The sequence below is a fragment of the Saccopteryx leptura genome, chromosome 1, assembly GCF_036850995.1.
Source record: "Saccopteryx leptura isolate mSacLep1 chromosome 1, mSacLep1_pri_phased_curated, whole genome shotgun sequence".
In the NCBI taxonomy this organism is placed as follows: Eukaryota; Metazoa; Chordata; class Mammalia; order Chiroptera; family Emballonuridae; genus Saccopteryx; species Saccopteryx leptura.
In genome coordinates this window covers 364,464,454-364,492,450 of record NC_089503.1, presented here as the reverse complement: position 1 = coordinate 364,492,450, position 27,997 = coordinate 364,464,454, and the positions used below count along the sequence as shown (strand labels likewise).

General features: G+C 36.6%; 1 protein-coding gene across 14 annotated transcripts in view; it reads right to left on the bottom strand.

Annotated features, from left to right (window-relative positions):
• Positions 1-27,997, bottom strand: part of DST (dystonin) — a 502,743-nt gene that overhangs the window by 40,559 nt on the left and 434,187 nt on the right. For all 14 annotated transcript variants that reach the window (XM_066359128.1, XM_066359129.1, XM_066359143.1 and 11 more), the window contains 13 exons: positions 25,742-25,861; positions 25,454-25,561; positions 23,337-23,555; positions 17,251-17,454; positions 15,898-16,129; positions 14,389-14,615; positions 12,840-12,962; positions 12,613-12,714; positions 10,417-10,518; positions 7,910-8,083; positions 7,413-7,568; positions 4,248-4,445; positions 3,769-3,897 (listed from right to left, as the gene is read on the bottom strand). In XM_066359128.1, the coding sequence (XP_066215225.1) occupies positions 3,769-3,897; positions 4,248-4,445; positions 7,413-7,568; positions 7,910-8,083; positions 10,417-10,518; positions 12,613-12,714; positions 12,840-12,962; positions 14,389-14,615; positions 15,898-16,129; positions 17,251-17,454; positions 23,337-23,555; positions 25,454-25,561; positions 25,742-25,861 (2,094 nt within the window). The remainder of the gene's footprint in view (positions 1-3,768; positions 3,898-4,247; positions 4,446-7,412; positions 7,569-7,909; positions 8,084-10,416; positions 10,519-12,612; positions 12,715-12,839; positions 12,963-14,388; positions 14,616-15,897; positions 16,130-17,250; positions 17,455-23,336; positions 23,556-25,453; positions 25,562-25,741; positions 25,862-27,997) is intronic.

Here is a 27,997-nt window from a genome sequence, read left to right as displayed (position 1 = left end):
AAGTTAACCTCACTGAGCCTCAGTTTCCTGCTCTGTAAAGCAGGTTCTAAGTCTCTCATTGGCCTATATAATATAATGACTATAATATTTTTTGGTGTAATGTAATTCTGGGCTCAGAAGACATCCAGTAGCTAGAAAGTCAATACTCAGTGTACTAAGACATTTAAGTTAATCATTCATTTTGGAATCACAAAAGCCAAACTTGTAGTAAGTACTATGAGAGTATTATTCTCATTTATAACATTTTTAAAACTTTCAGCTATAATGAGTGTGTATCTTCTACAAAGAATATAAAAAATACTGTTTAAACAAAATCAGAATTTAAAATCAATGTAACAAGTTACGTTCATATTAAAAATTAGAACTAGTTGTAGTCCACTGATTCAACTGTAATGTAGGTCAAATCATAGTTCCACTGAAAACTTATATAATCTATGCCTAACATTTTACAAGTGAAATATAATTCAAAGAACTCACTTTATTAAAGTGCAGAATTCAGTGTTTTATTAGTATATTCACAAGGATGTACAACTATTACCAATAACTCCAGAACTGTTTCACTGCCTCAAAACTCTATGATTTCTTTTTTTTTTAAATAATTTTATTTTTTTAATGGGGTGACATCAATAAATCAGGATACATATATTCAAAGATAACATGTCCAGGTTATTTTGTCATTCAATTATGTTGCATACCCATCACCCAAAGTCAGATTGTCCTCTGTCACCTTCTATCTAGTTTTCTTTGTACCCCTCCCCCTCCCCTTTTCCCTCTCTCTCTCCCCCCTCCCCCCAAACTCTATGATTTCTTAAGCCTTAAAAAACCCTTTCTAAACATATTTACATCATTTCCTACTAGAAACTTTTAATTCTAAAGCAAAACTTTTAAATATAGCTAAATCTGAAGAAATCATAATAGTCCAGGTTTTTTGGGTCCTTTCAATTCTAACACAACCAAATTAAAATAATATTATTAAAAATGTATTACAAATATCAATAACTTTAGAATTCCTTAAATCTTGGAATTTCTATAATCTGGTAAATTACATCAGGTTATACCAAATTTATTTTACATACCCCACCAAAACCACAAAAGCTAATACCTAATATTTTCCTAAAAGTAAAATATTCTAAAAATAAGCTCTTTGCTCCCCAATTTTTTACTTGTATTCTTCTAAATTAACATGTTAAAAATACTAGGTATTAAAGGTTAATTCCAGGCATGTTTATTCAAAAATTCAGCTCTGGCTGGGTAGCTCAGTTGGTTAGAGCATTGTCCCAATATGCCAAGGTTGCAGGTTCCATCCCCAGTCAGGGCACATACATGAATCAACCAATGCGTGCATGAATACGAGGGAAAATCTCTGTTTCTCCCTCCCCTCCTGCTTCCTCTCTATTTAAAAATGAACTAAAATAAAAGAATTCATTAAAATTATATTTAATAAACACTGTAATTGCTACATAGGTACTTCCAGGAAAGTAAAAAATGTATCTGGGCCCTGGCTGGTTGGCTCAGCAGTAGAGCATTGGCCTGGGAACGCTGGGTTGGCCTGGTTGGCCTGTGGAAGTCCTGGGTTCGATTCCCAGCCAGGGCACACAGGAGAAGCGCCCATCTGCTTCTCCACACTTCCCCTTCTCCTTTCTCTCTATCTCTCTCTTCCCCTCCCACAGCCAAAGCTCCATTGGAGCAAAGCTGGCCCAGCCACTGAGGATGGTGCCATGGCCTCCGCCTCAGGCACTAGAATGGCTCCGACTGCAGCAGAGCAACGCCCCAGAGGGGCCAAGCATCACCCCTGGTGCGCATGTCAGGTGGATCCCAGTTGGGTGCATGTGGAAGTCTGTCTGTCTGTCCCCCTTTTCTCACCTGGGTGTGGGGGGAGAACAACCCCAAAAGAAAAACAACATGTATCTGGAAGTCAGTCAGGTTCTATGGAAAAACAAGCACTCCCAAGTTATTTACTCCCAAGTCAATTACTCTTTCAGTGAACGAATGGTCACTTGGGGCAGGAAAAAAAAACTATAACTGTAACAATAAAACCACAGACACAATAATTTTCTAAAATAATGTATACCGCTCACAAAAATTAGGGGATATTTCAAAATGAATATGAAGCAATAAAAAAAAGCATTTGATTTTATTAAACAAGAACATCAGAAAAGCAAACAAGTCAAAGAAAGTTGTTCAATTATGCAAATGAGATGCACAACCAACTTTTATTTCATTGGTGGAAATGCACTGTACAGAAGGCTGAAAGTACTGGAGTATCTGCACGCTCCCTGATCCCTGAATTTTTGTGAGCAGTGTACACTAAACATGTCTAGAAAATTCCATACTGGATCAGTAGGATTCATCTTAACTGCTCATGGTAATCATGATATGAATAAGATGTTAACACTACTATGTTTCTCACAGTACCTATAAATATTGAAAATTATTTCCAAGTGAGTTTTAATCAGCTCCTACAACAATGTTACACATCTGTTAAAGAATACAGAGTTTAATGTGCAGTGGCTCATTTCTTTCATCAAATCTCTAAATACTTCTACTTTTATTTCATAAGATACTAATTATCAGTCTGAGTATTTTAAAAATATTTCTGATGGAAATTCTCATGTGTAAAAATTAGAGGATTAGTCTTCAAAATCTAAAACAGACTTTTTTTCTTAGCACTTTCAGAACTGAATTATAATGGGAAATGACTAAGAAATGTCAATAAATCGAAGGCAGTCTAAATTTTTTTTTTTGTATTTTTCTGAAGCTGGAAACGGGGAGAGACAGTCAGACAGACTCCCGCATGCGCCCGACCGGGATCCACCCGGCACGCCCACCAGGGGGCGATGCTCTGCCCCTCCGGGGTGTCGCTCTGCCCCTCCGGGGTGTCGCTCTGCCGCGACCAGAGCCACTCTAGTGCCTGGGGCAGAGGCCAAGGAGCCATCCCCAGCGCCCGGGCCATCTTTGCTCCAATGGAGCCTTGGCTGTGGGAGGGGAAGAGAGAGACAGAGAGGAAGGAGGGGGGTGGGGGTGGAGAAGCAAATGGGCGCTTCTCCTATGTGCCCTGGCCGGGAATCGAACCCGGGTCCCCCGCACGCCAGGCCGACGCTCTACCACTGAGCCAACCGGCCAGGGCCAAGGCAGTCTAAATTTAATTTGCTCGTTCCTGTATCTATGAAAGAAAGCCAGGGTCTCGCGTTGAATGGTTTCTTCCCCCTTGTGTGTCAGCACTGACAGGGCCACAGAATCAGGGCAGGAGCAGCCACAGACAGCATGCTCCAGACTGGACAAGCAGAGGCCTCCTATCACCACTAAAACAACTAAGTAACTTGGTTTTAACGGAACAAAAATATGTTTTCCAGCCTTCCGAGAAACCAGGTGCAAATACAATGATTATAACAATCATTTTTAAGTCAGTTCTGATTACTTTAGGGATCTCTCTTTTCACTCAATGAGCAACAGTTCTGAATTTACACAATGTTTATTACTATCCATACAAGTTTATCATTTTATGGGGGAAGGTATACTTCTAAAGAAGCTCTAAAATTCTAAAACCTCTTTTCATATACTGACACACTAACCTTTGAAATGAAGAATACGTTCTGACTTGAAAAGTTAAATCAATAAATGGTGTTTCTAGCACTATTACATAGAGATTTCTGCTGTCAAACTGTATGTCCTATAAACCCTCTGCCACTGTTTGTTTATCACCAGGGCCCATACAAAACGGTCAGTTTCTTCATCCGAGGCTAGAGCTGTAGGAAATAATACACTTACCATGTGGGCATTAAGCTGCTCCCTGGCTGTTTCCGGTAAACCTCCCAGGGGCTTAGATGCTAACAGATGGCGCTCCGTGTCGGTCAGCCACTGCTGCAAATCCTCAATTTCGCCATGGAACCCTTTAGCCTAGAGTGATAGAGAGTTTTAAGTTCGGGCCATAAACATTGTCACTTTCAAGCAGAAAGCAAGGTTTAAGCAGCCCAGCCTGCTGCCTCTCTATGCATTCTTAAGAACGGCCAGGTGCCATTAGGTTCGCCTTGCTTTTCTTCTTCACACGAGCGCACCAGGAGATAAGGCTATTATTATTACATTAAGTACTAGAGAGCTGTGTTCTCATCAGCTCTCTTCTTTATCCCACTTATTTTTACTCTCCTTAAGGCAGAAAAATTAAGCAGGGGTCTGTAAACCAATGAGAGAATCCCACGCTACTTTGGTCTGGAAGGCTACAGAGTTTCAGAATATGGCCTCTTACTTACCTGGCGCAGGGCACCGTCCAGCTGCTGCTTCCTTTGTTCCGTTTTTTCCAAAACATTTTGCCAGCGTTGATTTAAGACCTCTAGTTTGTTCTGAAGGCTGCTTGCTTCTTCTCCTGCACTTGATTCAATTAGGTCATTTCCTGCTTTATTAACAGCTTCCACTGTGGACTGATGAGCTAATACATCATTTTGGAGCACCTGCAAACATTAAGATAACACTATGTTAGCTACCTCATAAAGTGTTAACATCACCTTTAATGCAATTGTTTCATTTCCTGGTTTTGGATCATTCTGAAACAAAAACATAATATACATGGAATTTTAATACTAACAAAGTTTTAAAATGATGGATATCTTTTCTCTTACTTTTGCAGCTTTCCTGCCTACCAAAATACCCCTGAAATGATTATGCGAGACCATTGCTAGCTCCTCCTATTAGAGTAGCTTTGCAATGGGTGACCTTAAGTATCTAGGCATAATTAAAAGGCTCTAAAAGTATTCATCTGATTCAAACTCATTTTAATTGAACTTAATTTTAACGCTTTAAGTAAATAATTTAGAAGATACTTATTTCTATATATTCATTTTCAAATATAAAATTACCTTTCCAAGATAAACAGTGCCATGTTTTACAATTAGCACTATAAGAGAGAAAAATTACCATAGAATATTCTTTTATCTTCTCTTGTGAAAACGGTGCTAGAACTGACTATTATGTTGACAGGAATCTTGGGAGACCCTAACACTCCCAAGAGAAAGAGATTTATTTCACTCTCTATCAGGGAAACTGAAGCTCAGCATTCCAGAGTCAAGCTGTTCTTTTACTAGAAAGTACATATATGAAATGATTACAGATCTCAGTAAATAATGCTGTTCTTTTCTATTATACAGTGGATATAACAGAATAGGTTAATAACACTTAAATGCACTAACATAGGGCAAGAGTGGTTAGGTACGGAAAACAATTGCAAGGCTAGAAAGATCAATTTTTTATACTGAAAAGAATTACAAGAATTACACATTAAACAACAAATACAGCTTAGTAATAGTTTTCTTTGAAGAAGACTGTGCTTTTGTTTTTTGAATCCACATGAAACCGTCCTCCAGAATTAGTAAGTCAATGATAATCCTTCTCTGCACTCACTGACCCAAGGTTGTCAATGGGGAAGAAAAGAAACATCACCTCCCATCCTAGGTAAGACATCTCACATCTGGAGGGAAACCCCGACCAGGGAGGATGTTCGCTGAAGGGCACCACCCACCCATGATGAGTTTCCCTGACTGTTTATACTCATTTTCTGAGGCATCTGGTGAGGGAATGATTTTCAAAGACCATAAAACCAACTGAGTAAGGAGTCTTCTTTATAATAAGCATGGTCTTTGATATGTTAATACTAGGAATCTCCTTTAAAAGGTAAGATTTCAATATTCTTGTGGTCAAAACACAGAGTGGAGCAAAAATGGGTTTATAGTTGTAAGTATGCCAAACAGTTTATTCTTGAACTATTACTTATCAATTATGGTATTATTTTCCAAACAAACAACTATAAACTTACTTTTGCCCAACCCGGTATAAAATATTATTCTATAAAATTCATTCTTTTAAATGGTCCAAGCCCTAGAAAACCAGAGCCTGGGAACCAGAGAAAAATCAGGAGGGAGGTGGAACATTTCCTCTCTTCCTCCAGCAACTGTGCCGGCATTTCTAAGTCCTTTAACTTCTGACCTTTGAAAAATGAAAGGGGAAAAGGACCTATTTTTAACTGCGCCAAGATAAACAAACAGAAATAAAAGGTCCCTAACTCATCCCTCGCCATAATAACTGCATCAGATGCCTCATTTTCCCACCTCTACTATATTCCATCAAGTTCCCGTCACTGATACGTGACCTTCAAGGACGATGGCTAAGTTTATGAAATGTAAATGCTATAAAGTCACATTATGAGAATAAATGTTTTGTTTATATGCAGAGTCTGACCAGTCACTACTGCTCTTAGTGAAGTAAGAGCAGTGACATTAAACAATATTAATGATGCATAAGTTTTAATGGTTTAATAAAATATGGTTGGGCAATGACTATAAATATAGACAAAACAAGGTAAAAAAAGGGGGGGGGAGTAAAATTTAAATTAGAGAAAAATTACTGTGGGAAAAAGTATAAAAGAAGGAGAACTAAAGCATAGAATGGTCAAAAACTGTGCATCCTAATTCCGGAGTGTTAAAAATTACCTTTTTCTTTTAAATGCTATTAAATATGCAAAATAAACTTTTCCTATATGATAATCAAAACAACTTACTTAAGGTTAGGATTTAGGACATAACCAGAAATAAGATACCACTATTAAGGTGAATGTTAAGGTTCTCTGAAAGACTGCTGAATGTGAGGATCAACTCCACTGAGCACAGAACCTTTTATTCATTTAACCTAGCAACTTCAGAGACAGGGAATTTTCTATTAAGAATTATCAACCAAGTGTCACAAAGATGACAACAATATAAAATTGTGTTACATAAATCTCAAGATAAAAGTTTTCAATTTATAAGCTTTAAATTAAACGCAGGGCATACAAAAACTCTTTTAAACATAGTGTTTTTTTTAAAAAAAAGCTAATTCAAAAAGAAAAGAACTAAAAAAGCCAGTGAAAAGAGAGGCAAAGAGATAGAGGAACAAGTCCAATATAACAAGAGATGTACAGATAGAAATTTGTTAGATATGTCAAACGATCAGTGAGAGAGAGACCCACAGAGGAAAGGATAAAGAGAGAAAAAACACACACAACTTGTAGTGGAACAGCATTTTGAATCTATAAGTTAGTAGACTGTTCTCAACAGCTTTTACAACTATGCTACATTAATCTGATGGCAGGTGAGATCAGGGATTTAAACCTGCATGCAGTGTTTGCCATGCAGTTCTAATAAAATTTAGCCAGAAATTTCCCATCCTGGCTGTGTTTGATAATAACTGCCTTGAACGATGAGAAAAATATTTTTATCATCTTTTAAGAAGTGTGTTTTAGGTAGATTTAACCTTTAGTTACAAATGTCAAATATGAACTTGTGTTAAAATTACAAACTTGAAAAATGCATAAAGAAGAAACCAAAAAACAAATGATGAAACCAAAAATGTCTACAGCAGCAACATAATGTACAACAGCTACTACGTACATGATGCTTGGCAAGTTCAATCTCAATGGCCTTGGGGTCTCCTCCAACAGGTTTCTGTTCACTCAGCAAGCCCTCGGTATGTGTCAGCCACGCCAACAGCTCGTCCAGAGCATGCTGGAACTGCCCCAGGGCTAACAGCGCACCCTCCAGCTTGTGCTACAGAAAAAGCAGAGAGGAAAAATATCCATGTATGAACCTGATATTATGAATAACACACATTTATAAAACAATGGCAACAAATCAATTCTTTTCACACAGCATAAGTCTCTCAGCATATCCAATGAAGCCCAATCACCACAAACTTCTATATGCTAAATTTGAAACACTTGACGGTTAAAAAATGGCATGTGAGAAGCAGAAAGAGTTCTAATGAAATGAGAGAATTTAGGGGCTTCAAACGTTTTTGTATATAATCATCTAACTTTTTTAATAATTATTTTACATTAATACATAAAATTGAAATTGTGTAAGTTCTTAACAGAGGTCTTGGTATTTACCTGTCTGTTAATAATTCTCTCATCCAGACTATCCCATATCAATTTCAGTTCCATTAATGGATCTTGAACAGTGTGTTTGTCACTTTCTTCTGTTACTTTCTTCAGCAAAAGCTCTGCTTGATGGTTCAGTCTTTCCATTTCTATCTGTTGCTGATAGGCCTCTGACTTGAATTGCTATTTATTAAAATAGACATACAAGAAAAATTTGTTTTAAATCAGTAACTTTAAAAAAATTTTATGGGTTTGATCTTCAGTCTAATTCAGACTCCCCCCCACCTTTTTTTTTTTTAATTTTTTAGTGAGAGGCAGGGAGATAGAGACAGACTCCCACATGTGCCCCGACCAATGTCCACTAGGAAGCTATACTCTGCCCATTTGGGGCCCTTGCCCCATTGCAACTGAGCCATTTTTTAGCACCTGAGGTGGAGGCCATGGAGCCATGTTCAGTTCCCCGGGGCCAACTTGCTCCAAATGAGCCTTGGCTGCAGGAGGGCAGTGAGAGAGAGAGACAGAAGTGAAGGGGGAGGGGTGGAGAAGCAGATGGGCGCTTCTCCTGTGTGCCCTTACCAGGAATCAAACCTGGGACATCCACACGTGGGGCTGACACTCTACCACTAAGCCAACTGGCTAGAGTCTAATTCATACTTCTTATTGTGTGGTGGGGTGAACAGGAATTAAAATGTTACACATAGTTTACCAATAAAAGTTATAGATAAAAAAAGGGAAATCTTTCTCTTTACTCAATGTTTTCTGATGGAAAGATATTTTTATGTTTGACATTTCACATTTGTATTCTATAATAAAAATTAACAAACTCCAAAGTCTAATTACTTATCTATTCAATAAGTGAATTTTAAAGCTATAGAAAAGAAAATATATATTCACATATATGAAACCCAGGAAAATATCTCTTAAGAAACTCCATTAATATTTCTTGTTCAAAAATATATACATATCTTAGATCCACTAAACATTTTGTTTTCTATAGCTATGCTGTGTTCATTAATACTTAGTTTCCCCTATGACTCACACTGCTGACTCAGAATAACATTACTCTTATTTCCAGTGCTTAGTGACTCAGACTAGTAATCTTGGCTTTGCCAACCAACACAGGTTAACAAATGGTTGCTTGTAATAGGAAACTGTCCTTTTATAAAATATTTAATGTGTAATAGTAAATAATTAATAAGTAATTAATGACTTAAACAGTCCCTTAACTTTTTTAAACATATGACAATAATAATTGAAAAACAGTAACTAAGGTATAGTAAACACTTGATATGTTCAAGTTATTCTCAATAAACTAATAAAGAAAGTAATTTTAGCCTCAACTTAAGCTAAGGACACAGATGTGAGATCAGTTAGATAACATTCCCGAGATCATTTAGCTAATAAGTAGATGAACTGGAATGTAATCTCAAGCAACCTGATTTCAAAGAGCATTTTTAACCTGCCAACTATACAAAAACTATCAAGATATATGCAAATATATAGGAAAATAAATAGTCCTTCACATCTGTAAAGGTATATAAAATACATCATGTGTTACTACATGATCAGACTGAGTTTTAAAAAAAATCTCAATCTAATTATGGTAACAGTAAAATTCCCAAGAAGACCTACAGTTTTTTTTCCAAATGAAATAGTCTATATCATCATACTTGGAAAACGCTACAATTTTTAAAGCCAGATAATAATTTTATATAAAAATTTAGTAGCATTCATTGACAATGGTGTGACATCTCTGTCAATGAACACATAAAATGAGGAAGAAAATAACTGATCCCAGTGTGATAAATAGTTAGCACAGAGGAAGACAGTGAGGAAAACGTCCAGCCATTGACACAGCTGAGACCCAGCCCCTGCAAAAGGAAAAATTAAAGAGGAAGGCAGATGAAAAACACAACACATTTACAAAACAAACATTTTGAGAAACATACTTATCCTTATGTGTGGTTCTTTAGCCTGTAAGACTAAATGAATTGTTCTGAACACAGAGAGGAAAATAAAAATGTTGCTCTACGTTATTGATAGCAGATTACTAAATAATAAAGGTATAAAAATCCTTACAGTATTATCTACTTATGTATAAAATACACACACACACACACACACACACACACACACACTCCTATACCTCATCCTGTCCCCTGACGTGAGGAGATATGCAAGGCTGCAAATCACATCTCAAGCTTAGTTGCCTCTAGGTACAGAACATTTTGGTGGCCAAAAAAAGCCACCTTTTTGCTCCTTTGTATTTTCTGATTTTTCTAGAATAAACAGCTATTGATTTACTAAGAAGAAAACTATTAGTATTTTATATTTTTTATTTAAGGAGCACTTATACACTGCTTATTAGGTACAAGCACTGTATTAAACCAGTTTCATAATCAAAATATAATACTTCAATTATGTATGTAAAATAAATTTGTGTGAAGAATACCATGAATCAAGAACTGAAAAGCGCAGTCTTTGCTATGTTGTACGTGGTGAGCCCTGACCCATACCTTTAGCTCTTCAATCTGCTGCTTCACAGTTTCAAGATCTGTTCCAATTGGAGACATGGAAGCCAATTTGCCACCAGCAATATCTACCCAATCAAATATTGCCTGAAAAACACAATAGTCTGTGTGTTATCATAATAATGCATTGGAAATTGCTTCAACATCTCGATGTTACAGAAAAGTACAATCATAAAGCTGTGAAGATATTATGCAATGAGACTATTTTACAAGTAATAAAGATGGTTCATTTAAATAAGCAAAAGCAGCAATATACCGAAACAGTTGGGCCAAAATATAAAATAAATGTAACCTCCAATTCTACATCAAGTTTGCAAAGGAAATTCTATTTTGAATAGAATCTTAAGGTATTAAGAACTTAAAGAAAATGCCCATTTGAAAAAGTTTTATAAATTCAGTCACAGAAAATAAAATTCTTCATGCTCTCTTATGTATAAGAGCAGATTATGTAAATATACTGAAAGAAAAACCTTCAAATCCATCTGCTTATTCAAATAATCAAGAAATTTATTGTTTGGCACTTGAGGAAAATATCTGACACAACTAAACCCTTACATATCATTTAGATTAGTATTAAAATCCTGTGCATATAATGATTACTGTTAAGACTATCATTCTGAATTGAAACACAGACTTCAAAACCTCCTATTTTTCTTGTTATTTTTAGGTACTATAACCATCCTAAAAAACTCAGGTCACATTTTATTTTAGGTGCCGAATACACAAAAGTATTTTGCATTTAAATGAAACTGCCAGACCATATATTGTCAGGGGGGAAATCCTTAGAAAATATCTGGTATTTTAAAATTATTAAATAAATCCTAAGAACTTAAGCAGCAACCTAAGAAATAAAATTTACTTTACTTGAAAAGCAACCTTGAATCACTGGAACTTCTGAAGCTTCTGACCTCTAGCTACAGCTAAGGTCAAAAGTTTTCACTAAGTCAAGCTGCCCTTCATGCCCGTAGGAGATGCTACTAACCAACGATGGGCCTTGTCTTCTCAGCAGTGGTAATGACACTGTATAAGTCATGGTGTCCAGCCTGTGACCTCCTATGGTTCATTGCTCCTGAGATCAAAAGGCTGCAAGTGGTGACAGGGACACCTCCAGCCACGAAGGAGGGCACACACAACTCAACGACGTATGAAAGTACATGAACATCACAACCTGGCCTCACAGACCAAGAGCTGGAGCTTGCTTAGTTCCTGGTCATTGATATCTAACCAATAAATGACCACTCTGGTTAAAAAAGGAGAAGAGTACAGTGGGGGAAAGTTATATGGTAAGGTCTTATTTGCAGTGAATTTTTTCATCTATTTCCAAAGTTTAAAACACTTTTCAGCGGGCATAAAAGTCTGGCTTATGATATTTATTTTTACAAATATAGAAATGGAGAGGCATGATAAAAAGGAAAAGATGTTTTCATCTGAGCTTTAAAAAGAATATTCAGTTGGTGTTATGGAAAGACTTAGAAAGGCTTTTTCCATATGGTAGGGAGGATGAAAGATTAAGCTCTTGCTAGGCTTAACATCAGAAAACAGAATAAAGTTAAGAAAGGTCAGGCAAGAAATAGCCCTGTGTTGGCCTCAACTGATAAGATGATTTTTAATATTAAAAAACCCCCACAAAACTTTAAAATGGCTAATGAACTGAATGAGAACGTGAAAACAGCTCTTAAAAGGAATTATATATACGAAAAAGAAGAAAACACTTTTTACACAACAGATTATAACCTAATAAAATAGAAATCTATTTTAGCTCATGTAGAACATTGGCTTTGAATCAAATATCTTTACTTCTGACTTTAAACTTGGTGATATTTTTAGATTGTGTTTACTCCTTTCCTCTTACTCCACTCAACTTTAGAACAGAACTCACATTCAGTCCCAGTTCAGTACGTGGTGCTAAGCCATTTATGAAAAATACTTTCACTTAAAAAAATTAAAATACAACCTTTCAAAGGATACTTCACTGAACGTGTGTATAAAAAATGTATTTAAATGTGCATATACATCTGGACATATTTCAAGTGTCAGAAATATCTTCGAAAGTCAAAACATGAATTGAAACAGGCGAGGAAACTGAACGCAGCCTGGCAGGCCTGAGGCGGGGCCAGTGTGTAAATCTGTAGGCATCAATGAACACGACTCCCTCCTCCAGAGGACACGGTCACCCATTACCTGCAGTCCATCCTGGTACTGAACGGCAGCTTGCATCGCCTCCTCCAGTCGGTCCACCCGGTCCTTCCAGGCTTTATTTAGAGAATCCCATGCTGAATTTAGCTATAATGTAAACATTAGAACTCTTTTATTGTCATAAGTTTTCAACCACTTCCATCAACTATGCTTTAGTTCATGAAAATCTTTAAAAACAGCATTCTGACGAGTCAACAGTGTGCCAGCTGTACCTCATCTATACTCTTCTTGACAATGGGCTTATCGGGTTCCCCACAGGCAGCGATGAGTTCAGATCCCAGGTTAATAACTATATCCAGCTCCTCCTGCAGTCCATCGATTTCCTCCCTTATGGCCTAGCGTAAGAAAGAGCAGCCTTAGCGTTTGAAGCAAAACCACACAAAAACTAAAAAGATGAACACAAACATTAATGATATTTCTAGATGGTGGGAGTAGGATCAATTTTTATTTTCTTTCTGTTTTCTAAGTTTCTGCAATAAATCTTTCAACAAGATAACAGAAGAATATTTTAAGGAAAAAAAAAAGAGCATCCTTTGAGTAACAAATGTCAAATGTTTGACATTTTATTTAAAGACAATATTTAGTAAATAATTCTATTTAACAAATACCAGAAAAAGTATTTTTAAAAATTACCAACACGACAATACTAAAAGCATAGAAAGACACTTTTTTTCAAACTCACCTGTTTGACAATACACATTTAAAACAAACATAAGTAAAACATGTATTCAAAGATCTCACACAAAATAATGTATCTGTTTTGTAGATTTGGGATAATCCAGTCCTGGATTTATATTTTTAGGCTAGAACATGTATACTACAAAAATATATAAAAACCTGTGACAGAATTGCAATATCCTAGCTTTGCTTTCATCTTCTGGGTTAAATCTATTTATTAACTCAAAAAGCCTTTACCAAGCATGAAATAAGTCCTAAACCATGTATTGAGGATACAAAGAAAAACAGATAAATGGCTATTCCGCTCCTCGGGCTTTGAGTCCATTAAGAAAGACAAAGGTATAATCAATGATAAGTGATACTATGCATAGAGCCTTTGCATGAGGAAGTATTATGGGAACACAGACTAAGCTAAGTAAACAAGAAAAGATTTTACATGGAGGTTAACTATCCAACTGAAACTTGGAAGTCTGAGTGGGATTTGTCAGAAGAGTGGTAAGAAGGCCATTCTAAGGAGAGGAAATAAAATGTGCAAAGACCCAAGATCCTAGTAAGAGCACAGCAGTTTTGGGGAAAGCCACTCTGTGTGCCAGGAGAGGAGCTCAGCAGAGGAGCAGCAGAAAGAACTCGCTCTGGAATCACAGGCACAGGCTGGCTGGGATGTAAAGCCAATACCCTGTTCTAGGGAGTCTGGACTTCAGGCAGTAGGCAGTGGATCCCTCTGAGGCTTGGAAGCAGCAACACAGGAAGAGCCAATCCAGAGAGATCACTGGCAGCAAGGTTAGAGGCTTGGCAAAGAGACAGACTCTGCAGTCAAGGGTATCAATTAGGATTACTTTAAAACCAAGAAAGATAAACGAGGCCCTAAAATAAGGCAGAAGCAGTAGGGATGGATGGAAGTCTTAAAATATATACTCTTTAAGTAAAATTTGTGGGTCTGCTAATCTACTATATCACTGTGCATTCCACTTTTCAGAACCAAATATATATTTTAATAAAGTAATCTTGAATATTTAGCAAAGGAATCCACTTCCCATTGTACTATAACATATTTCTTCACTTTCAGTAGGGCAGTCTGCTTACCTCTGCTGCTTCTTGCTGTTGTTTCACTACTGAAGGATCAATTCCAGGATCCTCCAGGTCCCGGATGAAATCCTGGGTATCTTTAGTGGTAACTACCAAAGACATGTGATCACACCAGAACTTCTCTGCTAATTCCATGACATCCAGTAGTTTGGCTTCCCTTTCTTCCACCAGTGTGTGTATGTTCTCCCAAATGAAGACCATTTGGTCAAGCTTATCCTGAACCGCTATGGAGCAAGACAGTATCAAACAGGCAGTGTGTTAGCCCCACTTCAGCTATAAAATAGCAGAACATTTTGGTTCCCACAGAAATGGTGATTCAATATGGTATCTAAAACTGGACCAGACTTTGGTTGATCCCAGTCTAGTGGGTATCGCTGGGCCTGTCCCAGACAAGTTAGACTGGAGACTGTCCAGCTCCTCCCGAACTGAGGCTCTTCCTGAGGAAAGTGGATGCTCAGAGGCAAGGGAGCTCACAGGAGACCTAAGTCTAAGTCCATCAACTTTCAAGTTCACCACGGCTGGCCTTAATTCCAAGGGGAGTGAAATAACCATTAGGTATACGTCTTCTTTTTGTTCTCCAAACCAAGAATATAGATGTCTATACAGTCTCGGGAATATAACAATGTAGAATGCGTATTCTGGGCCTGTTTCTCAAGTACTTTTGATAGGAATTTCCACTAACCTGTGCACATGTTCTTCTTTTGACTCTCCCTCCCCACAAGCTCATATCTTTAAGAATGGCTGGTTGGGGTCAAGGTCACCATTTCTGGGTCTGTGTGGGATAGACTGCTCATTATGTAAGGTAGCATAGGTAGTAATAAAAATATCCCAAGGATTCATCTTACTGGGGCTATGCTTTCACCAACTGGTTTAATAGGTCCAGAGAGGCCCTGGCCGCTTGGCTCAGTGGTAGAGTGTTGGACTGGCGTGCGGGGGACCCAGGTTCGATTCCCGGCCAGGGCACATAGGAGAAGCGCCCATTTGCTTCTCCACACCCCCCCCCCCCTCCTTCCTCTCTGTCTCTCTCTTCCCCTCACCCAGCCAAGGCTCCATTGGAGCAAAGATGGCCCGGGTGCTGGGGATGGCTCCTTGGCCTCTGCCCCAGGTGCTAGAGTGGCTCTGGTCGCAGCAGAGCGACGCCCCGAAGGGGCAGAGCATCGCCCCCTGGTGGGCGTGCCGGGTGGATCCCGGTCGGGCGCATGCGGGAGTCTGACTGTCTCTCCCCGTTTCTAAATTCAGAAAAATACAAAAAAAAAAAAAAAGGTCCAGAGAATGCATGGTTTCTGTATAATGGCACACTGTATTTAACTGATTATTTCACAAACACAGGAAGACATTAACAAGAATTAATGTACACAGCCCTTCAATCCCAAACACGTCATATTTATAGTACTTTTTCTAAAATCTGGCACCTTGATTTGCAATCGGGCTGTCGGTAAACAGCATGAACCTTTAGAATTGTTTTAAAAGGAAAGTTCAATTGTTGCCTTATCCTGAAGTCATTACCTTTGGCAGATATGTCTTTATCGGTGCCCCCAGACCGAGCAATCATTTCCTCTCCCCGCCGCTTGAGAGTTTCATACAGCGGCTGCAGCTTCTCCATGTCCACAGACACGTTCTTGTTTTCACTGATCTGCTCCTTGATCTTCTCCACCTCGGCAGAGATGGAGGGCGGCTGCCGCAAGCGCTCCACCACGCGATCCAGGCTCTCCAGAATCTGGTCTATCTTGTCATGGAACTGGTAGTGAAATAGAGGGAGGGGCCACTTAGGGAAAAAGATCTGTGCTAGCAAATGGGAACATTTCAATGAAAAAAAAAGCCCACCTATTTATTGTTACAATCAAGAACTAAATTTTAGTCTTTTTGTTGACACATGCATCCAAAGAATTACGTACAGCTGGTGTATCAAGACACACTAAAATCGTGATTTACACGGCCCTCTCTGCGCTACACTACGTAGACTGGATTGCTTGTTGCAAATCCTTGAGTGTCTTCATTAAGAAATGGTATATTTTCACGTCTAAGTGGGCCACCTGAGAGCAGCATCTTATCTACTGCATCGTCTCATTATTTTACTTCAAATTAACTTTTTAAAGTAAGTTCAATCACCTGGGTGTTTGTCTATCAAAACTGATTTGTTTTCTTCACTTTAACCAATTATTTTGGCATACTAAAAAAGTTATATTAATAAATGTGAAATTCATGAGCAGTTCTGATTAAAGGAATTCCTTGTTATAAATTTCCTGAACTGAAAAATGTTAAAATTCCCTGATGTTGAAATGAAAGTTTGTATTTAACTCATGATCAAACACATAATCAAATTAATGAAAGAATTTTAAACTTTTGATAGCAAAGGTACCACAGACAATAAGGCAAAGTTATAAAACCTTGTCCATTCATAGATTCTACACTCCCCTCAACATTAAAGGAATCATCACTCACTCAGGATTATAGAAAATGGACCACTCTAATGTCAGTATATCTAATAATACAAACCCAATAGCTTATCATTCATTCTTTCTTATTGCTTTCTTTGGAATGTTTCCTATTCATAATGATAATAATGCTCTCTTTTCTTTCTCCATATGGCAAATACTGCATTCTATTCTTATTTAGACATTTGGACAATGTGGACAACCGTACGCCTCTCAAGCCATTGCAAATTACTTTTTATTGTATCTACAACCAAACAGAGAAGTATATAGGCTGGACTCAAGCAAATATCACCTCTGAGAGATACAGATATCAATACTGAGAGATAATGTAGTGAAATAATCTTATTGAAATTTAATCAGGAGCTCCAGGACAATGTCTTTCCATGTTCTGCTATTCGGAAGAACCCGATCATAAGAAGATTACCTGAGTGGATTGAGAAATGGCTTCATCCAGTGCCACAGCTCGCTTCTTGACATCTTCTTTAATTTGACTGTAAAGGGTGTCAGCTGCCACATACTTCTCTTGAATAGAAAAGCCTTCCTCTGGGCTCAATTCCAATAACTGTGGCCCAGTTTTGTTCATCTTATCTATATGAGGCTTGTGTTCAGCTATCAACTCTCGCAGTTGCTATAACAAACCAAACAGCTTCTCAGTATCTTAGGGTCACACCTCCATATTACAGTTGTCTATAACCCCAATGCATCCAGCTGGCAAGAAACTCCAAACAGACACCCTTCCCTTACAAGTCATTTAATACATGACAGCTCATACAACTCTTTGCCAGAAAGAGCTGCCCCGGACACAAAGATTAAACAACAGCCCGGTCAGGTCAAAAGTCCCTTTAAGGATACATACAAAATGTTGGTTGAGTGAAATAATAAATCCCAGTTCATGATGCATTTCATACCATCATATGTTTTTACAAGAATATTAGCCAAGGATATTACATAAAAGGATTCTGAATTTACTATCTGTCCCCAACCTAACTCTTGGAGTCCCTTTATGCACAATCAGATCTACATAAAAATTATTAAAAAGAAAAAAAGGAAGGAAAGAAGGAAGAAAGATGAGAAAGAAGGAAGGAAGGTGGTCAATCAGGCCTGGTATGCAGCCGTATGACCTGTACCTCTTAATTTTTGTGCTATCTGCTAAATATATGATATGTCATTAACTGCTTTTAAATCCCCCCAAAAAGGGGAGGAGAGGAAAAGTGAAGAACCTTAGTAGAAGGTAGCCGAAAGGAAAAAAAACTATACATAAAGTAACATTAGGTGATATATGCCTACAAAGCATTGTAATTATACATAAACCAATATAAAAAATGTGTACATATTACACTATTCATGTGTGTATGTATTAATCCCATCTATGTTCATATATACACATATGAACTATTTATACCTATTTTAAAATATTTAAAGATTATAAGGGTAATCAATCTATCAAATATACACCTATATACTGAGCATTTGTAAGGTATATCTAAGGAAAAATACGTGACATATGAATGCATTGAAAAATAATTAATAGACACCATGATATTTATATTAATATTTATATTAATATAAATAAACTCATTAATATTTATATTAATGAGTGAGTGTAAACTCCCAAGTGAAGTACCATTTTTGAAGGGAGATAAATAAATCTGGACTATCTATACTCGGTGGAACCCAGGGCCTCCACTGAGCACTGTTTCATGGGCCAAATCCAAAACCACTGCCAGGGGGAGGAAGCCTGGTCACAGCCAGCAGGTTTCTCCCAGGCTGGTCATCATGGAGCACTGAGAAGTGTTCCATTCATTCCATGTTATTTAATTTGCTTCCCTAATCAGCAGTTTCTATCCCTCTCCAGAAAGTATTCTCCCAACTGTTTCATATCTAGTCCAAAATAAAAGCTTCTCTGGGAGAAACTATATTCAGGGAAGATAGTCTAGAGAAAAGCTACCAATCTTTTCTTGCAAATGTTTTAATTCTTGTCACTCATCAAGAAGAATCACCAGAATGGCCATACACCATTTTTATGGAAAGTGTCCACTAAAACTTGTCAAGCAATTATTTTGAAAATTGTTGCAGAAATTACTTTGTTAGATCGCTAACAATCTCCAATGTAATATACTATTCAAGTTTTTCTGAAGGTATTCTCAAAACTCTTTGAAAAAAAAGCTAAATAAATACAAATTCAATTTTTTTTTAAAAAAAAAAGGGGGTCTAATCTAATACGCTGCACCTAAGAGTGTGGGAGGGTCATGTCTGCAGTCTAGCTCCTGGGTGGTCCAGGCTGCGACTTCCTTATTTTTGTTTCATATTATTAGGTCCTATATTCATGCTGCTTTACAGAATAGAGGCAGTGATGGTAATATTAGCTAACACACAATTTCATGGAAAAGAAATGTGCTATACACATTTTGGTATATGACATGTTTGTAAAACAAGATCCCACTTTGAATTATCAAGAGACTCCCAAGTAAAGTAAGAGATCTGGGAGTTTTTGGTTGCCTAGTCTAAGTAGATCTCATCTGTGTAGGACTACTATGAGAAACCTTTGCTTTGCAAGTAGTAAGATGAACCTTTGTAAGGCTGTTTCACGACAGACTACATCTACTAGGTATATACTTGAGGATATGGGTGTGTATGGAGAAAAAGTCCAAGAGGCAATGTCTTTTGTTGCATAAGTAACAAAATGATTCTTGGCATCATTCTATCATAAGAGTCCAGTCATGACAAACCCACAGCCAACATCATACTCAATGGCCAAAAATTAAAAGCATTTCCCCTTAAGATCAGGAACAAGGCAGGGGTGCCCCCTTTCACCACTCTTATTCAACATAGTTCTGGAAATCCTAGCCAAAGCAATCAGACAAGAAGAAATAAAAGGCATCCAAATTGGAAAAGAAGAAGTAAAACTATCATTATTTGCAGATGATATGATATTGTATATAGAAAATCATAAAGTCTCAGTCAAAAAACTACTGGACCTGATAAATGAATTCACCAAGGTGGCAGGATATAAAATAAATACTCAGAAATCAGAGGTATTTTTATATACCAACAATGAACTGTCAGAAAGAGAAATTAAGGAAACAATCCCCTTCACTATTGCAACCAAAAAAAATAATAAAGTACCTAGGAGTAAATTTAACCAAGAAGATTAAAGATTTGTACTCGGAAAACTAGAAAAAAAAATCTTGATTAAAAAAAAATCAAGAAAGATACAAACAAGTGGAAGCATATACCGTGCTCATGGTTAGGAAGAATAAACATCATTAAAATGTCTTTACTACCCAAAGTAATTTATAAATTTAATGCAATACTATTTAAAATACCAATGACATACTTCAAAGATATAGAATACATATTCCAAAAATTTATATGGAACCAAAAAAGAACATGAATAGCCTCAGCAATCTTGAAAAGGAAGAATAAAGCAGGAGGTATCACACTTCCCAATATCAAGTTATACTACAAGGCCACTGTACTCAAAACAGCCTGGTACTCGCATAAGAACAGGCATATAGATCAATGGAACAGAACAGAGAACCCAGAAATAAACCCACACCTTTATGGACAACTGATATTTGACAAAGGAGGTAAGAGCATACAATGGAGTAAGGACAGCCTCTTTAATAAATGGTGTTGGGAAAATTGGACATCTATCTGCAAAAAAATGAAACTAGACCGCCAACTTACACCATTCACAAAAATAAACTCAAAATGGATAAAAGACTTAAATGTAAGCCGTGAAACCATAAGCATCTTAGAAGAAAACATAGGCAGTAAGCTCTCCAACATCTCTTGCAGCAATATATTTGCCGATTTATCTCCATGGGCAAGTGAAATAAAAGACAGGATAAACAAATGGGACTATATCAAACTAAAAAGCTTTTGCACAGCTAAAGACAATAAGAACAGAATAAAAAGACAAGCTACACAACGAGAGAACATATTCGACAATACGTCTGATAAGGGGTTAATAACCAAAATTTATAGAGAACTTATAAAACTCAACACCAGAAAGACAAACAATCCAACCAAAATGGGCAAAAGAAATGAACAGACACTTCTCCAAAGAGGACATACAGATGGTCAATAGGCATATGAAAAAATGCTCAACATCATTAATCATTAGAGAAATGCAAATTAAAACTCAATGAGATATCACCTCACACCAGTCAGAATGGTGCTCATCAACAAAATAACACAGAATAAGTGCTGGCGAGGATGTGGAGAAAAGGGAACCCTCCTGCACTGCTGGTGAGAATGCAGACTGGTGCAGCCACTGTGGAAAACAGTATGGAGATTCCTCAAAAAATTAAAAATTGAACTGTCTTTTGATTCAGCTATCTATCCCACTTTTAGGAATATACCCTAAGAACACTATAGCACTGTTTCAAAAGGAGAAATGCACCCCCCCCATGTTTATGGCAGCATTGTTCACAATAGCGAAAACCTGGAAACAGTCCAAGTGTCTGTCAGTGGCCGAGTGGATTAAAAAGTTTTGGTACATATATACTATGGAATACTACTCAGCCATAAGAAATGATGACATCGGATCATTTGCAACAACATGGATGGACCTTGATAACATTATACTGAGTGAAGTAAGTAAATCAGAAAAAACTAAGAACTATATGACTCTATACATAGATGGGACATAAAAATGAGACTCAGAGACATGGACAAGAGTGTGGTGGTTATGGGGGGTTGGGGAGGGAGGGTAAGGAGAGGGATGAGGTAGGGGGTGGGGAGAGGCACAAAGAAAACCAGATAGAAGGTGACAAAAGAAAATTTGACTTTGGGTGAGGAATGTGCAACATAATTAAATGTCAAAATAACCTGGAGATGTCTTCTATGAACATATGTACTCTGATTTATCAATGTCACTCCATTAAAATAATAATAAAAAAAGAATCCAGTTATGCTGGAGACACCTAATGTAACTTCATATATTTCCCAGTTAGTAACATGGCTCTTAGAGCCATTTTTATTGCTGGCTAGAATCAATCAGAAGATGTTTCAAATAATAGCTGAAGAGAGGACACTATGAAGCTTCAGAAGGTTCTAGAAAATGACAAATTTTCTAAACGACTTAGTTTGAACAAATTAAGGTCTTGGCTACAAAGTTCGGCAGTTCCCTTTACATAGAAAATCATAAATTTGTTTTGAAAGCTGAAAAATTATGCAAAAATATTAACTCAATATTAAAATTTTCAGCTCAATAATGATAGTTGATGTTATGCTAGCAACATGACTACTCAAATCTCAACTGAGAGTACAAGATATCCATAAAACATTTTATATTAAAAATTATCCAATGGGTAGGCATCAGGATTTCTGCCACAAATAAACCTTCACACTAAAATTCAATTGAATTCTATATAGTTTGTAAGCCTTTCTCTTGCTGAATGATTTAGCTAGAACTCTATAAAATTTCCATTTTGTATTAAATAAAGCATTCTCTAAAGCTCTCTTCTAAATAAATACTTCAGTTAGAGATATTCTTCAATGGCAATACATTAAAAAAGTAAACAAGATTAATAAGTATGTCAGATAAGTCAAACAATGATGTAATACACCCTGACTTAAACTTTACACACACACACACACACACACACACACACACACACACACACACACACACACACACACACAAGTCTCAGAGTACATCCTGTACAGATCTGGGAGAGCAACCAGTACAAAAACACATAAATAGCAAGAATTCCAGATTTCTTCTGATAGTCCTGAACCCTCTTCTCACTCAAACCTTTGCAAAATTTTAAGTTATGTTAACATTTAAGTGACTGCTGGAATGAGAGATTCAAATGCCATTCTACATGCTTTTAAAACATGTTACATTTGTAGATGTAAATATACCATCTAGTTTATTCCTGTATGCTTACGGGAGCAGATACCTTCCAAAGACTTTCACGTACATAAAGTGAAAAAAGGGAAAGAACCCATTTCCATACTTGAGCAATTTTTCCTTTCAGAGTTAGCTTTCAAAATTGCTATTGTGACATACTTCTTATATTATTGTACATTTTCTCCAAGCTCAATGGTCTAGTCTTGTGTGACTCACTTCCACATATTCCTACTCTTTGCTTACATTCTAAATTGTCCTCATCACTACATTCAAGTATAAAACAATCCATATACGTAAATTAAAAGCAATTCAACATGCGTAAATTAAAAGTACTTCAAAAGCTTATTTCTCTAACATTGTAAGTGGAAATTGTTTTTGCACCCAGAGAGTTTACACTATATACTATCCTACAAGAGCTGGGATATAATGAATGGCATATACAGTGCAGCTTATCCACATGAGTCTTCTCCCTGTAAACCTGGATTACAGGTAAGCACCCACGTGGTAAGCAAGCTGTGCAGACCAGGACTAATATTGCTAAAGTATCCTAATCATGTAAGGTGTCCACCTACAGTTTAAAAAACCCATAAAAAATCATGATTCTCTTTTAGTGGGGAATACAACATTCTTTCTGACACCGAGCTTACCCGATGTTCTTCCTGTTGTTGTCTGAGAGTCTCATACTCAAGTGCTGGGGCAGGAAGCTGCGAGATGATTCTTTGTGTTTCTGTCAGCCATGGCCAAAGTTCTTCATATGTTTCCCAGAACTGGTTAACCAGGGACTGTGCCCGTTCTAGCTGTAGATATCTCTCTGAGTTTATCTGGCAGATGGTGTCATAGTTCTTCAATACCTTGTCCAGTTTTTTCTAGAAATTAAGATGATGAAATGTGTTTAACTGGTAAGGCAGGCCAACAGGCACACGCACTCAAGGTTTGGCCCAGCACTATGCTCCTGGTGCCGGGCAGAGACTCTATAATGTATGTTAAATGAATAAACCAATAAAAGCTATTTATATTTTAACTGTATCTATGTATACAAACATTATTTTTAAATTAAAAAAAAAAAGCTTTCCAGGCTCATCCATGTTGTTGCATATGGCAGAATTTTATTCCTTTCAGAGTTAGCTTTTGTGATACTGCTATTGTGACATATTTCTTATATTATTATTGTACATTTTCTCCCAAGCTCAGTGGCCTAGTCTGTGTGACTCACTTCCACATATTCCTACTCTTCCACATATTCCTATCCAAAGGAAGGTTGGATAATATTCTACTGATAATATTAAGTGTTACTATCGCAATAAAAAATTTATAAATACATATATAAAAAATAGCAAAATGTGGAACATCTTAAAAGTACAACAATTACGGATTAGGCTAATGAATTACAATCTATTCATACAATGGAATTCTACACAACCATCAGAAATCATGGAATTTATGTTGTAGAATCAGAAATCAGAAACCTGTAAAATTATGCTAAACAGTATTACCTCAATAAAATTCAATTAAAAATAATAAATTAATTTAAAAATCATGGAATTTACTGACAAATTCTTAAAAATACATTAAGTGACAATTATCAATAAATCAATCAATAATCAAAGCCTCAAATTTTTAAGACACTGAGCTCTCCAAACATAATAAGCAACATTCTCCAGCCATTCTTAAAATGTCTTCCACGTTAGAAAACAAGTCTTCTGAGTCTAACAATGTTTACATCGCATTCTCAAAAAAATAAGGGCTATCTTTCAGTAATGAAATTGTAAGAGGAACTACCAGTCAGAAAAATCAATTACATATATTAGAATAAACATAATACATTAAGCTATCCACTGATTTTATGGGGTGGTCACAGTGATCTAGATTGTGGCATAAATTCACATCATAAACTAATAGCAGAAGATAAAACACAATAATAATCTAATAAACCACAGAATGACAGAGAGATAATTGCATAATGACTTGTGTTTTTCATGTCAGAATCTTTACAAAAATAATAAAGGAAAGACTGAATTATAAACAAGTAAATTGCCATTGTAGAGGATATAAAAAAGAAAATATCTATATACAGTGTACACTGGAATACTGTGTCTATGTTATACTCTTTAAAATTTGATTTCAGTCATAGTCAGTTGTTTAATTTTGTTTCTGCCATGGAATATTTTCCAACTAGAAGCATTCATTTCTTTAGGCTGTTCAGATGTCAGGATATGAATTGGACTAAACATTTTTACTGCGGCTGGTTTTCCATCAATTTAAAGAGTCATTAAAACTACATAAACTGGATGCTTCCTTAATTACTCAGCTCATTTTTTTCCTATATAGCTTACAGTAACTTCATACAGAATGGATTTAGCATTAGAGAGAACCACATATTTTGGGTTTTCTTTCAGCTCCAGGGTCCCAGATGTTTCTGAAGCATGTAAACAACAGTTGGCATATATAATAACAATTTATACTGATAATCATGGCAATAATACAGCTAACATTAATTGAATGCTTAATGTATACCAGTTAATCAAGGGCTTAAACTTTAATAGCTCTTCTGTATATTAAAAAAGATTATCCCCAACGTGATTCCCTTATGGAATATTCTTTTCACTGTTATTCTAGAAGCTTAAGAAATGCCTTGTTTGTAACTAATGATTTAACTGCTTAAATGGCAGCTGTGGATAAAGGAAAAGTGCTTTTCTAGGACTGAAAGCTCAACACATGCCTTTAGTCAAGAGTGTCACTACCAGTCACACAGACAAGATTATACCTTCATTGATTTCTTTTCCTCTTCGCTGCATGTGGTCATGATTTTATGTCCAGATTTAACAAGTTCATCAATAATATCCTTGTGCTTCAAAATTTCCATGGTGAATGTCTGCGATTTACAAAAAATAAAGATTTTTTTTAAAAAAGAGAGTGCATGAATAAAATGAAAACAAGTAAACAAAAGTAGTTGAAAATACCAAGTTAACTACTGGGGTCTTGCAAACTAAAGCAGGCGAGCACATTTTCTGGACTAGCAAATAATTTAGATGTAACTGGAAATGTCCTTCACCTTTTGAACCTGCAGCTGAGCAGCGGTCTGGTCTTGCTCAAGCCTGATGTCACCCAGAGACATCAATTTCTTTTCTGTTGCAGTAATCCAGGATAACTCGGCATCAGCTGCTTGGTCAAACTAAACAAAAGATAAATAATTAGGTCAGTCAGTTCCTGTAACTGGTGCCAGAAAAACACCTATCTACATTTATTTTAAATATCCTTATTGCACAAGTGGGAAACTTGAGCTTACCTACTCATGGCATTCTGAAATAATTCATAATAATGACTGAAGTTACAAAGAAAGGTGAACTTTCACAGAGTAATTAAACAGACGCTTTCAGAATGTGTTGAATCTATAGCACGGCATTGACAATTTTAGGACACCTAACACTGTTGCTTTCTTTTTGAGTCAAAGAATTTTCTTTGTAGGAGTACTGTCCAAATCAAACGGCTATAAAAGTCAATAGCTGAATACCGTCTTTTGATCCATTTCCTCATCACTTTAACCCATATCATACACAGCTAGCATTTTACTCTTCCATCCAAGTGCTAACCAGGCCCGACCCTGCTTAGCTTCCGAGATCAGGCACGTTCAGGGTGGTATGGCCATAGACTCATTTTACTCTCAAAGTACACAATTTCTAGCAAAAAGAATGAACTCTCATTTATTTACCATCTATGTGTATATAAGCATATGCATAAAATATGTCTCGATGGATACAGAATATATTCCCAAGTGACTCATTGTACAATTTTTCACATATCATTTCATAAAAGCAGAAAACATATTTAAGAGCATTCTTAAATATTTCAAGAGATTTTATTTTCCTGATCATAACAGTAAAACATAGTAGAAATTCATAAAGTACAGAAAAATATACAGAAGAAAATTAAAAACCAAAGCTAATACCATTGGTATTTTAGTGAGTTTTATTCCAGGAGCTGAGAAAGATTTATAAAGGTCTGGGGTAATATTGTATAAACAGTTTCATATCCTGCTTTTTCATTTATTATGAACATTTCTGATGTCATATTCATTTAAGTGCAATTTTTAAATAACACCATTGTATTCTAGCATACTTGGATGTTTTCATTTAGGTTCTCTGTGGAGGGGTTTTTTGTGGGTTTTTTTTTGTTGTTATTATATAAACAACCCTGTAATGAATATACAGGTACTCGCATATAAATCTCCATTGGTATCTCTAATTAGTTCCTTAGGGTAGATTCCTACACATTCACTACCATGTTAAAGAGCATGAATATTTTCAATACTTTGCATCAGATACACTCCACTGCCTTCCAGCGCCAAGCACTTATCATAAATGAGTCTATTGGGCAAGTGACGCCACAAGCACCAATAATAAATAGTAACTAACAATGGCCTCAGTTGGAAGATTTAACAGGGAAAGGAAGTTGTGAATATTCAAGTCTAGTACTGCACCAGACCTTCTACTTTTTCCAAAGAACTTGGAAATCCAGATGGGGGTTGGGGGATAACTAGGTGATGGGTGAAAAGGGTAAAGAAAAGAAACTAGATTGAAAAATAATTTATACTTTTAAAACACTATGCAACACTACACAGACTCATGAGAGGATGGAATAAAAAAAGAAAAAAAATCAACTAATTCAGCAGCTTCAGATGTGGGAAAAGAAATCTTCATTAGAAACAAGTGGAAGAGTCTTCTATGCATGGATTGTTAGCTAACATAGTTAGAAAACAGACATATTTTGCTAAGTGAAATAAGCCAATCAGAGAACTACAAATACTATATGATTCCATTTATATGGGGAATCTAATGGACAAAATAAACAAACAAAATAGTAACAGACTCAGATATCATAAGAACAGACTGACAGCTGTCAGAGGGTAGAGGCACTGTGGGCTGGATGAAAAAAGTGAAGAGATTAAGCAACAACAAACAGGCAAAAACATTCCCACGAACACAGACAACAGTGCAACAGTGCGGTGACAACCAGAAGGGAGGGGGAGGGGAGGAAGACGAGGGTGCGCGGGGAGATACACTGATGGGAGGAAAGTTGACTTGGAGTGGTGAACACACAATTCAACATGCAGGTGACATTATAGAACTGGACACTTGAAAACTATATAATTTTATTAACCAATGTCATCTCAATAAAAATGAAAAAAACAAGTAGAAGAGTATTCGATGCATGGATTATTAGCTTTAAAGCAATATACAATAAAACTTTAAGGGAGAACTTAATTATATGATTCACTTGAAGAGCACACACGGAGAAAAACAGTGTAGGC